Below are 14,373 nucleotides of genomic sequence, written 5' to 3' on the forward strand. Positions count from 1 at the left end.
AGGAAAAATTCTCCTACGATGAAAAATAAAAAAAAACTGCTCCCATCTCCACATTTTAAACACAAAACCCCCCAAAAACACATCTATCAGTTCATTGGGGTTCCCTGATGCTCACAGTCTGTTCATTTTTTGATAGGAGCCATAGTTTTTGAACAGGTGGCAAAATGGTCAGATATAATCCTCAATGCATTCTTAATGGGACTCAGTTCTGCAGTTGGTTACCATGGTGTTGCTGGGCAGATTGGGGCCACACACCTGAGTGGCATCATCTAATCAGAGCAGACACGCCCACAGACAGACTAGTACACACACACACACACACACACACACACACACACAGACAGACAGACAGACAGACACACACACACAGACCCCCACCCCCACTCACACACACACACACACACACACACACACACACACACACACACACACACACACACACACACACACACACACACACACACACACACACACACACACACACACACACACACACACACACACACACACACACACACACACGTTGACATTTTACCGAAAGCAGCTACCGTTTTTAAACTATAGTTAGAAATGTAAGAGGTTTATTTCTCCTTCAGAACAATGGAAAGGCTCTCCTTTCCACATCTCCATGCCAACCTTTGATCTCTGGGCTCACGTAAACAGGTGTTTGATAACGTTGTCACCATGGTTACCTTTGATCTCTGGGCTTACACACACAGGTGTTTGTAAACATTCATTCACTACTACTTACATTTAATATCTAACTCCTTCAGCCTACTTTCAGCTACAGAAACCATTCAACTATTACATTATTTAGCTATTTCAGGACATTGAGGCTATACATTTTGTTATTTATACCTTTTTTAAACCTTTTGTTTTAAATATTAAGCTTCTTCACTATTTCTCCTACTCTTCCAGTTTAACAGTTCACTTTCAAGTTTTCAACAAAGTCATTGCAATGCATTTGAGCTGTAACAATTTTGATTCAAATCATTTCACTTTTCTGCATTTCTCCGCTAAGTTCAGCAACACACTCACTTGGTTTCTGTAGCTAAAAGCAGCTACAGAGACCATTCAACTAATACCATATTCAGCTTTTTCTGCATTTTCAGCTAAATTCAGCAACAAATGTACACAGTTTACAGCATTCGCACGCATTTTCAGCAGGAAATGCATTTTCTAGTTATTATTATTATCTCAGACTAGTGAGGCAACATCTGTCCTGTGTTCCAGGTGTGGGAGGCCCTGGTGACCCTGCTGTACTTCCCGGTGTGTGTCATCCTGGCGTGGATCGCAGACCGCCGCCTGCTCTTCTACAAATACATGGGCAAGCGTTACCGTGCCGACAAGCGTCACGGCATCGTCGTGGAAACAGAGGGAGACTTGACGCCCAACAAGGTGGGCATGGAGATGATCATAGATGGCAAGCTGACACATCGAGGTGGGGCCGTGGTCCCTGCAGAGAACTGTGGGGGTGTAGCTCAGGACGGAGCAGCAGGCGTCAATAACGTTGGTGGGGGGGGCAACCTGCCCAACTCCAACAGCACCATGGTGAATGTGGAGAGCAACAAGGAGCTGGACGAGAGCCGCAAAGAGGTGAGAGATCTAATCTCAGTTAAAAATATTATGTGTTTTTGGTATATATAGAAAGCCTTTATTGTCACCGTACCAAATATACAACGAGATTTTTGGAGTGCAAACCTGTCACAGTGCACAGTGTCCAAAACAGACAAACAATAAAAACAGTAGGACAGACACACGATAACAATCATACAGGGGGAATACATAATTAATCTTCCTAACTCAGGGATTCCAAAAGTGAGGAATCATATATTAGGAAGGACTGTCCAAGCAATTTGAAACACACCCCAAAGGACTGTATGGCGCTGACGTTTGGGAATAAAATAAACACTGAAATATAATTACTGAAGGCTACTTGAACTGTGAAATACAAAGCACTGTACGATCACTGCCTCATGCCTCAGGGCTACAATTTAAAATCTGTGGGAGCCTTTGTTATCATGGCTCGGACATCCCAAGATGCCTGCAGGTACATTGTTATCAAAGATACAGGCCTGACAGGACGAGTGCTGAATGAAGAATCATATTCAAGTTATATTCAGGATTCTGAAGTGGAAATAAGCATGGACGTCTTGAACAACGTGGAACAGACAGGATTTCTCCTAGCTTTCTAATTTAACTTTGTATCAGCCAATCAGTAAGGAGATTTTTCTGTATTGAGGCCCCAGGTCATGTATTTATCCGGAATCTCAGACTTTTGAAACAGTTAGGGATGTCTATTCATATCTATCTCAAAAGTTCAAATACTTGTCACTGGAAAAGTTTAAATAACACCATACACAATTGGAATTGCACAATTAAACTTACAACTAACGTTATCGTTTATTTGTTGAAAAATCTCAAAAAGGTGCTACTGATTTTTTATTATTGATGTTCCTCACTTATAACGAGCACAGACAGAGACAAAATGTATACTCACCCTAGCTTACATTTCTAATATATACGATGGGACCATAAACAAAGCTGCATTACACAACCTGGCAACGTGGACAGGGGGGTCATTGTTTCAGGGAGCACTGAGGCATGAAACACAGTGCAGTCCAGTTTGAGAAACATAACTCGATTTGGACAGGATAACAACTGGTGTCTTCTAGACTTCTCTGTTTCAGTGTGTGTGCTCTGTATAAATGCTCTGTAGTTGATCTGATTGAAATTGTGATTTTAATCTCAAAACCGCTACAGTATTTTCAGGCAGAAATTTGGGACAATTAGTTTGACAGAAACCTTAAAACTGAACTAACTGGCTGCTAGGGTTAACTTTGATTTAAACATTTGTAGAATACTAAGAGCTTTATTGAGTAGGGGTAACTGTATTAAGGGTTAAACTCATAACTTTATAACTTAGGGGTTAATGTAATTGTAAACTATTGTGCCACTAAAAAGTTTCATTAACAACTCAGGAGTGAGGCAGTCTCGATTTCCTATTGAGGCCCATCAGCTGCAGAGAGTTAACTAATTAAAGGGGCGTGGCCCCACAGCTGTGACAACTCAGCAATCAGGTGTCCATTTTAGGCAGCACTTTCCTGGAGCGTCAGCGTCAGACTGACAAAGACAATAGAGTCCTGTTGGAGTCACGAGGGAGGCAAAGAGGAGGTAAATCCTACTTTAAATGAGCTAAGTATCGCTGGTGTTTTTATCCACTCTTGCTAAAATCATGTGTATATTCTCCATTCCTGTTCATGTGTCTTCTCGCAATTATTACTGGCCCTGTGCATCTCCTAATCGCTATAACCGGCCTGCTCTCGTCTATCCCACATGCTCCACTGAGATCCAACATCTAGTTACAAGTGGCCTGTGGAACTGCCAGTCAGCTGTTCCTAAGGCTGACTTCATTTCTGGCTACGCTTCCCTGCAGTCTCTGGATTCCCTTGCTCTAACTGAGACCTGGATTACTCCATCCAACACATCCACCCCAGCAGCTCTCTCCACAGCATATTCCTTCACCCATACACCCAGACCCACTGGCAGAGGAGGTGGCACTGGTCTCCTGCTCTCTCCCAAATGGAGCTTTTCCCTCTTCAAGCTACCTAACTTCACTCCTTCCACCTTTGAATTCCATGCCGTCACAGTAACCCATCCTATACAATTATCCATTGTTGTTCTCTACCGTCCACCAGGCGCCTTGGGGGACTTCTTGGAGGAATTAGATAATCTCCTCTCACACATCCCTGAAACTGGCCCTCCCACTGTACATCTCGGAGACTTCAACCTCCAGACAGGGAATATCTGAACTAACATCTCTTTTAACCGCCTTTGCTTTCTCACTGTCTCCGTCCCCACCAACTCATAAAGCTGGCAATGTCCTTGATCTCATATTCTCAAGGAACTGCACTACTTCTAACCTCTCTGTAAACCCGCTTCACACATCCGACCACTCTTTCATTTCATTCTCTCTACCCCTTTCCAAACATAACAAACTAATCTCTTCTAACTCTGCACCTGTCCGCCGTAACATTCGTTCCCTCTCCCCCTCTACTCTTACCTCATCGGTGCTCTCAGCCCTCCCTTCCTCTGACTCGTTCCAACTCTGCTGCAGAAACTCTCCTCTGGACTCTTTCATCCTCTCTGGACTCTCTCTGTCCTCTCACATCTCGGCAGGCTCGTCAGTCCCCTCCTGCTCCCTGGCTAAATGACGCACTGCTTGCTAATAGAACCATCCTTCGGGCAGCTGAGCGTAAATGGTGGAAATCCACACACCCTGACGACCTCCTAACCCAGTGGTTCTCAAATGGGGGTACGCGGACCCCTAGGGGTACGTTGCAGTACTGCAGGGGGTACGTGAGATTTATTTTATGTTAATGAAAAAAACAACATAAGTAATGCATTTAAACAAACTACTAATAGTAGATTAACTACTTTATTCAAAGGTTTGCAGTAATTCTGGATAATAAAATGGGAAAAATAAACGGGGTGCTCTCTTTTCCTCTCCCTCTCCTGACAGCCCGTCAGTCTCGTGCAGCTCGCTGAACCTGTAATAAATGACACGACAGTAAAGAATACACATATTTATAACTAGTATAGCTAGCTCCAGAGTAGATAAACTAGCTAAGTGTGTTAGGTCTAACTCTTGGTGTATTTCATTTTGCTCCACTCAACGGTCCGCGGCGGAGCTGTGATCATGCAGAGCTGCGTGTTCTCCGTCAGCACCAGCTGATCTGATCTCTGATCTCTATCTCGCGTCCGGTTATACTTCACTTGCGTTTATGTCCAAATCTATCAGATCTAGATAGTTCTAGTTAATGATATGACTGCCTGCTTATCAAAGGACACCTAAACAATAAGCGTTGCTTGGCAACGGCTTGTGGCTGCAAAGTATAGTGCAGCATTATGCATATGTTTATATGAGGGGTCAAAATCCCATGCTCATAAAATGCTCATATTTTTTTCTCTTCATTCCCCACGCCCCAAAATAAATAAATAAATATACCAATTTTAGGAAAAGTAACGAAGTTTGATCAGTGTGGGTTTTATATTAACAGAGTTACACATATTTCAAAATGCGAAGTGTAATAACTGCAGTTTGCCTCCCTGTCAGAATGACAAAGATCCTCAGTGAAGCACAAGCCCATGTTTCTCACTATATTGTAAGTACAACTTATTAAAAAGATCAGTTCAATGCAACTAATGTCGTCTTTGTGTTATTGCATGATGTTAAAATTGGTTTACCATGAATGTAGTGATGGATTGTAAACATTTGAAATGTAGCATTTAAGTGTTTCTCAGTTACAAGGTTGTTGTTTTAATAAATCAGACACTGATGGGGCAGCGCTGTACCTCTTTATACAGGCTTTTTTTCCTTAACAAATTGTTTTTGTGCTGATCAGGGGGTACTTGGCTGAATTTTTTTTCAAAGGGGGTACATTATTGAAAAAAGTTTGAGAACCACTGTCCTAACCTATCAAGCTCTCTTCTTCGATCTCTCAGGCAAAAAGCACTTTCTTTCAAGATAAGATCCATTCTTCCTATTCCAATCCCAAAAAACTATTTTCTATCTTGTCCACCCTCCTGGACCCCCCCAGAGCCCCTTCCCCCTCCTCCCTTCTGCCAAGCGACTTCGTTAACTACTTTGAAATAAGGTTGATATTCGCTCTTCTTTTTCCGACTCACCTTTACTCACCGCTGGGTCACCAGACCTACCTTTCACCCACTCACTAACCTCCTTTTCCCCTCTCTCTCTCCAAGTGAGGTTCTTACCCTCATTACCTCTGCCCGTCCTACCACCTGTCCTCAGGACCCTATCCCCTCAAACCTCCTTCAGACTATCGCTCCTGATATTCAGGCTCTGCACTTTCCCTCCTCACCTCATACCTCGAAGACCGCACCTACAGGGTCACTTGGAGAGGGTCCAAGTCCGACCCTTGTCAATTAACTACAGGGGTCCCTCAGGGCTCTGTCCTTGGTCCCCTCCTCTTCTCTCTGTACACAAACTCGCTCGGATCGGTCATTAGCCCGCATGGTTTTTCATACCACTGGTACGCTGACAACACCCAATTAATTCTGTCCTTTCCCCGCTCAGAGACCCAGGTCGTCGCACGCATCTCTGCTTGTCTAGCTGACATCTCTCAGTGGATGTCTGCTCACCACCTCAAGCTCAACCTTGACAAGACTGAGCTGCTTTTTCTTCCGGGAAAAGAGTGTCCCACTCTTGACCTGACAATCAACATCGGCCCCTCTGTTGTTTCCCCGACTCGGAGGATTTAAAGGCCTGAGCAGACCCTCGATCTCTCTCTCCGCGGAGGACCTGTCCTGGGATCAGCCACTCTCGTTTAAACTTTGCCTTGTCTTTATGTTAGTTTTGGTTCCCGTTTAGTTTTTGGTTAATAAATATATTTTCTTATATATACTCTTGTCCTTTCCACACTTTTTGTTATGGCCAAGAGCCAAGAGCCAGGCCATGACAGATGGGGGCTTGTCCGCTTCTTATCTGTACTACAGCAACAGATAGGTAAGATTTGTGTTAGGAGTGGTGCGCGTGTGTAAAGTGTGTTGGGAGCGCATGCAGTGCGGCCGGTTTCTGTGTTTCGGCTCATTAGACCGCATGTGGGGAGGACAGTATATTTCAGATTGTTGTTTGGGGACTTTATTAGATTACTTTGTGAGGCTTTAATTTGTTTTGTATTATATTTCGGGAGAGTGGTTGCTAGTTGTTCTTAGCCGTGGTCAGCTGTTTGTTTTTTGTTTTTTTTCCTTTCTCTCTCGTTGACACGTGTGGGTTTGTTGGTGCGTTGTATGTGGAGCAGTGCGGAGCGGTGCAGAGTTTTCCCTGGCAGGTTAAGCGGCGGTTCCCTTGGGATTGTTGAGCGGGGTGTGTAGTGTTGCGGAGAAAGTGGTTGAAGCTTCGGCTTGGGAGCATCAGTAGTGTTGCTAGCCTGCTAGTCGCTTTGCTAGGCCAGCGGTCTCCAGTGCATAAATACCCACCACAAGTAACTGCATGAAGACTAGGGAGGAGATTAGTCAGTGGGATGGTCAATAGTTAGTGGGGAAACTCCAATCAAGAAGTTAGTATTGTTCCACTTGGTACGTATAATAAACGCTGTGGTGTCTGTTTTTGTTTTGTTTTGTTTTTGCTCTTCTCTCGGTTTAAAGGTCCGGTGTTGTGTTCCAGTGAGGGGTCGTGGTAATATAATATGGCTGACGTAGAAGCATTCGTTAAAGCTCCGTCTCAGGAGTCTCTTGTCACTTTTTCAAAAGAGCAGCTGCTCTTGATTGCTGAGCATTTCTCTGTGTCCATTGTCGGTGATAAGAGGATGAAAGAGAACATAAGATACTCTATAGTGTCGACATTAAGGGAGACAGGAGTGTTGTCTGCAGAGAAAGAGGAGGTTTTGTTAAAACTTCTTTTTCAGGCTAGTGCACTTTCGTTTGAGCAGCAGAAAGAAATGTTGTTGTTGCAGCTGGAACATGACAGAGTAAGGTGTGAACGTAACCGGGAACATGACAGAATAAAGTGTGAGTTGGGAATTGAAAAGGAGATCGCAATGGAGCGGATGCGACCACAATGTGAGAAAGCTAGAGATGGAGGGACATCATCTGTCTATTCTCAGAGATGGCGCGTTGTCCGGTGAGGGGCAGGGTGGACAGGTGCCCAGGTCTCCTCATCGTTTCGATGTTAATAACTTGAGCTTGTTACCTCACTTTAATGAAAGTGATCCTGACATGTTTTTTTTGTTATTTGAACGTGTAGCCAGAGCTAGAGATTGGCCTGATGCGGACTGCGCTCTGATGCTTCAGTGTGTTCTTACAGGAAGAGCACAGTCCGCATATTCCTCTTTATGTCTGGAAGATAGCTCTAGCTATAGTAAAATAAAATTGGCGGTGCTTAGAGCATATGAACTGGTGCCAGAGGCCTATCGACAGCGTTTTAGGTCCTTTGAGCAAAAACAAGGTCAAACATATGTGGAGATGGCGAGGGATATGTCTGTTCATTTTAAGCGTTGGTTAACTGCTCTTGATATCGCTGCTTTTGACGATTTGTGTGACCTGATGATTTTGGAGCAGTTCAGAAATGTTCTTCCTGATCGCATTGCAACATATGTCACTGAACGAAAGGTCACTTCTGCGGCTGAAGCTGCTGTGGCAGCTGATGAGTTTGTGTTGCTTCATAAGAGCAGGTTCGGAGGGCGCTCTGGGGCCCTAGCTGTTTTTGAAGGAAGTAGAAAGGCTGTTGATGTTGGTTCGTTTGGGATGGAGCCAAGGAAATTGGGTTTGGTCAAATCTGATGTGGACAACATGGATAACATTGATAATTGCCACTACTGTCGTGAAAAAGGCCATTGGAAGGCAGAATGTCCTGCGCTTAGAGCAAAATCTGAGGGAGAAGATATTTTGTTGGGCCTGTTGCGTTGGCTGCTCCTGTGAAAAGCTGCTGTGTTGCCGATGTGCTTACATCCCACTTATGTGGATCTGAGGTTTTGGCATCTTATGCTCCATTTATAAGAGACGGCTTGGTGTCATTGGTAGGTAGTGATGTCAGAGTTCCAATCAAAATCTTGCGGGACACAGGGGCTTTTGACTCCTTTATTGTTGACTCTGTTTTGCCTTTGTCTGATGAAAGTGACACAGGTGACACAGTTCTGAGTTGGGGGATGGGATTAAAAGTTCTTCCTATTCCTGTTCATAAGATGTATATTGACTGTGACCTTGTTAAGGGTGAAGTAGCTGTTGGTGTACGTCCAGCTTTGCCAATCGAGGGGATACATTTCATTCTGGGCAACGGTTTGGCAGGTAGCAGAGTCTGGACGGATGTTCCCCCTGCGCTTTTAGTGACTGGTGGTCTGATTGAGTCTGGGTTTGAGGAGAGCTCTACAGTGGTCACGTCCTCCTGCGTGATCACGCGTGCTATGGCCGAAACTATGTCGTTTAGAAACCAGAAGGCCAAGCATTGCTCCACTGGTCAAAGTGATGGCGGCGGCTTTGATGGTGGTCGTGGTGGCGGCGGCTTTGATGGTGGTCGTGGTGGCGGCGGCTTTGATGGTGGTCGTGGTGGCGGCGGCGTTGATGGTGGTCGTGGCGGCAGCAGGGGTCGAGGACGTGGCAAGGAAATGTTCTGTTATCGGTGTGGAGACCAAGGACATATGGCCAGGGACTGTGACCAAACTGAGGATGTGTGCTACAACTGCAACAAACCAGGCCACATGGCTCGTGACTGTGGGCATGCCAACGACCGGAGGTGCTACTCCTGCGGTGGGCTTGGTCACATCTGGAGACGTTGTAATAAGGTGAAATGTTACAGGTGTGGCGACATCGGCCACGTTGCGGTGCATTGCAGTAAAGCCAGTGAGACTAACTGCTACAACTGCGGAAAGGCGGACTATCAGTTTGCCCCGAGGAAAAATGTGCATAACATATATATTTGACTGTAATGTATTGTCTTTCATACTGTTTTGTAAATCTTTCTTGCTCTGCCCATCTTTTTAAAGTGTGCTTCTCAGGTACCTGTGTTGCTAAAGATGTGGCTGGGTGTTGGAGGCGCGGTTGGCAGAATGAGGGTTGTATGTTACAATTGTTGGTTTTCTTTAAAATAGGGTACCATATGTCTTTTGTTTTTGTTTTTCATTACTGGTTGGGTTTTTGTTTTTGTTTGGGATGGGGTTGGTTTGTTGTGCCGGTGGTCCTAGGGACACCGACTTTAAGGGGGGGGGTGTGTGACGACCCCTGCTTTACTGTCTCCTGTGGTGTGTGTGTGTGTGTATGGCCCTTTAATGTTCTCCCTCTGTTGTGTCAGCGCTGATTGAGGACACCTGGCTGCTGGCACCGGAGGATTTAAGCAGACCCTTGATCTCTCTCTCCGCGGAGGACCTGTCCTGGGATCAGCCACTCTCGTTTAAACTTTGCCTTGTCTTTATGTTAGTTTTGGTTCCAGTTTAGTTTTTGGTTAATAAACATATTTTCTTATATATACTCTTGTCCTTTCCACACTTTTTGTTATGGCCAAGAGCCAGGCCATGACACAAACTGTCCTTCACTGCAAACATTGCTGCCACAACCCGCTGCTGCAGATACACTCTTTACAACATCAGGAGGATACGTCCCCTCCTGACCCAGAAAGCGAAGCAACTTCTGGTCCAGGCTCTCGTCATCTCACGCCTAGACTACTGCAAGTCCCTCCTGGCTGGTCTACCTGCATGTGCCATCCCACCTCTGCAGCTCATCCAGAATGCAGCGGCTCGTCTGGTCTTCAACCTTCCTAAATGTTCCCACACCACGCCGCTCCTCCGCTCCCTTCACTGGCTTCCAGTAACTGCTAGAATCCACTTCAAGACACTGGTACTTGCGTACCATGCTGTGAATGGATCTGGCCCTTCCTACATCCAGGACATGGTTAGACTGTACACCCCAGCACGTGCACTCCGCTCTGCATCAGCCAAACAGCTCGCTGCACCCGCACTGCGAGGGTGACCCAAGTTCCCATCAGCAGAAACACGTGGGTTTGCTATCCTGGCTCCAACATGGTGGAATGAGCTCCCCATTGAAATCAGGACAGCAGATAGCTTGCACATCTTCCGGCGCAGACTAAAAACTCATCTCTTTAGACTCCACTTCGAGAGATAGAATTACTAACAAAGAATTTCTAACACTTATAACTTAACTTATATACTAACAAAGGACTGGCTTATCTAAAGCCAGTTGAGTAGCACTTGAAATGTTTTGGCTCTATGAAACCTGATGTACTTATATGATTCTGTTTTCTTCTAGTTTGTATCTTGTTGGTCGAATGCACTTATTGTAAGTCGCTTTGGATACAAGCGTCAGCTAAATGAAATGTAATGTAATAACTGTATTAGGTTAGTTGAAAGCAATAATATTAAGTTTAAATAGGTTGAACTTAATATTCTTGCTTTCAACTAACCTAATACAGTTATGTCAAATCTGTTGACATTATACATTTAACTAAAGACAAAGTTTACCATGAATGTGGGATTGCATGTATTTGAATGGCCAGTGCACCTACCTGGATGGTGTAGAATTAGAACTGCGACACCTTCACTGAGCCAACAGTCCCATCCGCAGGAATGCCGTTAAGAATTCAAACAGAAACATTTTGCACCTTTTGTTTATTGCACTCCATTCCCTCATGCTGTGTCTGGTCATTTCTTACCTCATAAAAAAGACTGTACTGTCATTTATTCAACATTACGATGTTTGTGGAGACTGGAAAAAGAGAGTGGAGAGCAAAGAAAGTTTTTAATTCACACGTTCTCACTGCAGAATGTGCTCTGTAATACGTCTCTAATCTCGTTTCCCAGGTGAACATAGGAAACACAATTTCTGCTGTTATGACGAGGACACTAATGTGCAAAAAGTTGATTATTTCCTTGCGGGAGACGGCAAAATTGTCTGATAAAATGTTGGGGCTGTTACCAACCGCGATGAATGACTCATGCAAACTATGCTTTACTTGTTAGAGTAGACACTTAACTCAAGTTGAGGCAGAGGGATTGAAGATTACATTATCCACATTTAAATCTGTTGGCAGCATGCTGAAATGTTAGATAGAGGGAGAGGAGAGAGTACATGTTTACGATGACAGACGATAATACGATAATGAGTCCAGTAAAGTGACACAGGGAGGACCATCCACACCATAAAGTGAGGAGGACAGAATGAAGGAGCTCATCCTGCTGCTCGTTTTTTTGCATTTTCGAAAGATAATACTATTATTGGTTATTGGCGCGCTTGCTCAAAATGTTTAGTCTAGTTTTGCCAGGTAAAGTCAGGAGGACTTTGATTTCATTAAAAAGATGAATGCAAAACAAACCCCGACTTTTGTTAGTGTAGACACAGCTTCTGATCTTGCCAGTTCAAATTGGCTGTGTTCCAAATTGGACAGTAAGGTACTGCCAAACACACTCAGTCAGTGTGTTCTGCATGCCCATTAATAAACAAGTACGTGTATCAGGACCTGCTTCAAATCACACACACAAAGAAAAGAAAATCACAAACATTTTAATTGCACCAAAACAAAGAACATATCAACCTAAATAGGCACTTTCACACCAAGTACTTTGCCGTACTTAGTTCTCAGTACTTAGTTCATCAGAACTCTTTAGTTCTGATGAACTAAAGAGCAGATCGCATTCACACCGGAATAAGTCCCTGAGGGAGGATTAGGCAAATGAAGCCGCTGACGTCACTTCTTCTTCTTCTGCTTTGGGTTTACTGGCAGGCCGAAAACAACTTCACGGCGTATACTGCCGCCCGAAGTCCCTGGCCGGAAGTCCCCGGAGTTGGGGACTGGCTTCAGTAGAAGCTGCTGGGACTCCCAGCAGCTTCTACTGAAGCCTTCCGAGTAAATCGCCAGAACGCCGACACCTCATCTCCACCGCTCCCATGTTTTTTTTTGTATTGCCATAAGTTAGTCTCTCTCCGTTGGTGCGCTGGGCTAATGCTAATAATGCTAATGCCAGCAAATACAATGGCGGCTTCACAAAACTTTTCCGAGTTTTACAGGGCGTGGTTTGCAATTCGCCCAGGAATGGGAACCTTTTTCTCCCATGAAAGTACTAAAAAGGGGGTGAAACGGTTCTCATGAACTAAGTTCTAGTTCCGTTTTTTTTTGGTGTGAACGCAAAATTTCAAGAACTATCGGAACTATACTGGGAAAAGTACTCCGGTGTGAAAGCGCCTAATGTATATAGCAGAAATATTTCCCATTCTGGAGTTCCAACATTTTTGTATATACTCAATTGACCACCTGCAAGTCCTTGATATTTAAAACCAATATCTGAACTTTTTTCTGTACCAACCAAGCCTTTCGAGTTCGTTCGTGCGTGCGTGCGTGCGGTGTTTAGATATTTCAATCTGCTCTGCTCTCCAGGTGATTCGTATCATAAAGGAGCTGAAGCAGAAGTATCCGGACAAAGAGCTGGACCAGCTGGTGGAGCTGGCCAACTACTACGCCCTGCTGCACCAGCAGAAGAGCAGAGCCTTCTACCGCATACAGGTGACACACACACACACACACACACACACACACACACACACACACACACACACACAGGTTCCAATTTCACTGTACAAATTCCAATTCTGGGTTCTTAGCCCATTTCTAACACATTATACATGAATAGTTCCTGAAGCCAGCCCACAAGGTTATGCAGACCTACAAAAGGACCTCTCAACTCATGATGAAACTACATAAAGTTTATAAAGTTGAATGAAACTTAACATGCATACTATTTTCTGATATACATTAAAAGTCTGAATATCACAAGTACAAGTGAATAACGTACGTTTCACTCATTGTACAAACAATTCAGCTTTTCCTGTGAAAATGTTATTTTTAAAAAATTGTAATTTAAAAAAAAATGTTGAGGTGGTTGGACAACTAGACAAACACGGTGGAGGTTTCACAGCATTTTAAGTAATTGCACTGATTTTAAAAACCAAACAATCAATCCATCGTTAAATCAAAAAAGAAAACAGCATATAAATCAATAAAAATCATCGTTAATACTTCAAAATGATCTCCACCTTTGCTATTGATAGTATTTTCTCAATGAGTCCTTCCTTCGTCAGTGGTGAAAAATGACATTTAGAAAATCCCTGCCCTGTCTTTTACTTGTTGTGAACACTTTGCAAAAGGGAAGCAAAGTTGAAGGAATTAGTTATCTGTTTCTCCTGACGTCTCTCCTCTCTCCAGGCGACTCGTATGATGATCGGAGCGGGGAACGTCCTGAAGAGGCACGCAGCCGACAACGCTCGCCGCACAGCGGTCACCGACGAGGAGGCGCCAGAGGAAGAAGACAACGTGGGGATCTGCAGCCGCATCTCCTTCGAGAGCGCCCACAGTCAGTGCATGGAGAACTGCGGGGTCCTGACCCTGGCTGTGGTCTGCCTAGGTACACACATCAATATCATTCACAGGAACAAATAGAAACAAGTGATGAAATGAAAACAGATGAGTGATGGTACAGCAGTCTCTATTTACATCAAGGGTGTTAAGGTGAAATGCACTGGGGGGCTTACACAATATTCTGTGCTTGTAGCCATCAGGCTCCACAACCAAGGGTTAACCATGTAACCCATTATAATAAGATACTTTTTATTCCTTAAATGAATGCTTACATCTGTTCTCGTTTATCAATCACTGTAATCTGCTGCAATCTCAACTCAAAGCACCAAGGCATATCTGCAGGTTGTTTTCACACACCTCACGTCCCCTTTAGGTCAAAGAGAGGTCATGCATTCAAATCTTACTTTTTATTATGAAACACTCAAAAATATTATATGAGTTCTTATATATATTTGAGATATTTTTGTTTTAAATAAAGAAAAGTTAGAAATAACAAA

The 14,373-nt window shown here is 44.1% G+C and overlaps 1 protein-coding gene across 1 annotated transcript in view; it reads left to right on the plus strand.

The window, feature by feature from the left end:
• The window catches only part of LOC117484322 (sodium/calcium exchanger 2-like), a 289,186-nt gene that overhangs the window by 201,354 nt on the left and 73,459 nt on the right, over nucleotides 1-14,373 (plus strand). Inside the window, exons 7-9 of the mRNA XM_034132798.1 lie at nucleotides 1,234-1,596; nucleotides 12,899-13,024; nucleotides 13,724-13,922. Coding sequence (XP_033988689.1) covers nucleotides 1,234-1,596; nucleotides 12,899-13,024; nucleotides 13,724-13,922 — 688 coding nt within the window. The remainder of the gene's footprint in view (nucleotides 1-1,233; nucleotides 1,597-12,898; nucleotides 13,025-13,723; nucleotides 13,923-14,373) is intronic.

The sequence above is a fragment of the Trematomus bernacchii genome, unplaced genomic scaffold (genome assembly GCF_902827165.1).
Source record: "Trematomus bernacchii unplaced genomic scaffold, fTreBer1.1, whole genome shotgun sequence".
Lineage (NCBI taxonomy): Eukaryota > Metazoa > Chordata > Actinopteri > Perciformes > Nototheniidae > Trematomus > Trematomus bernacchii.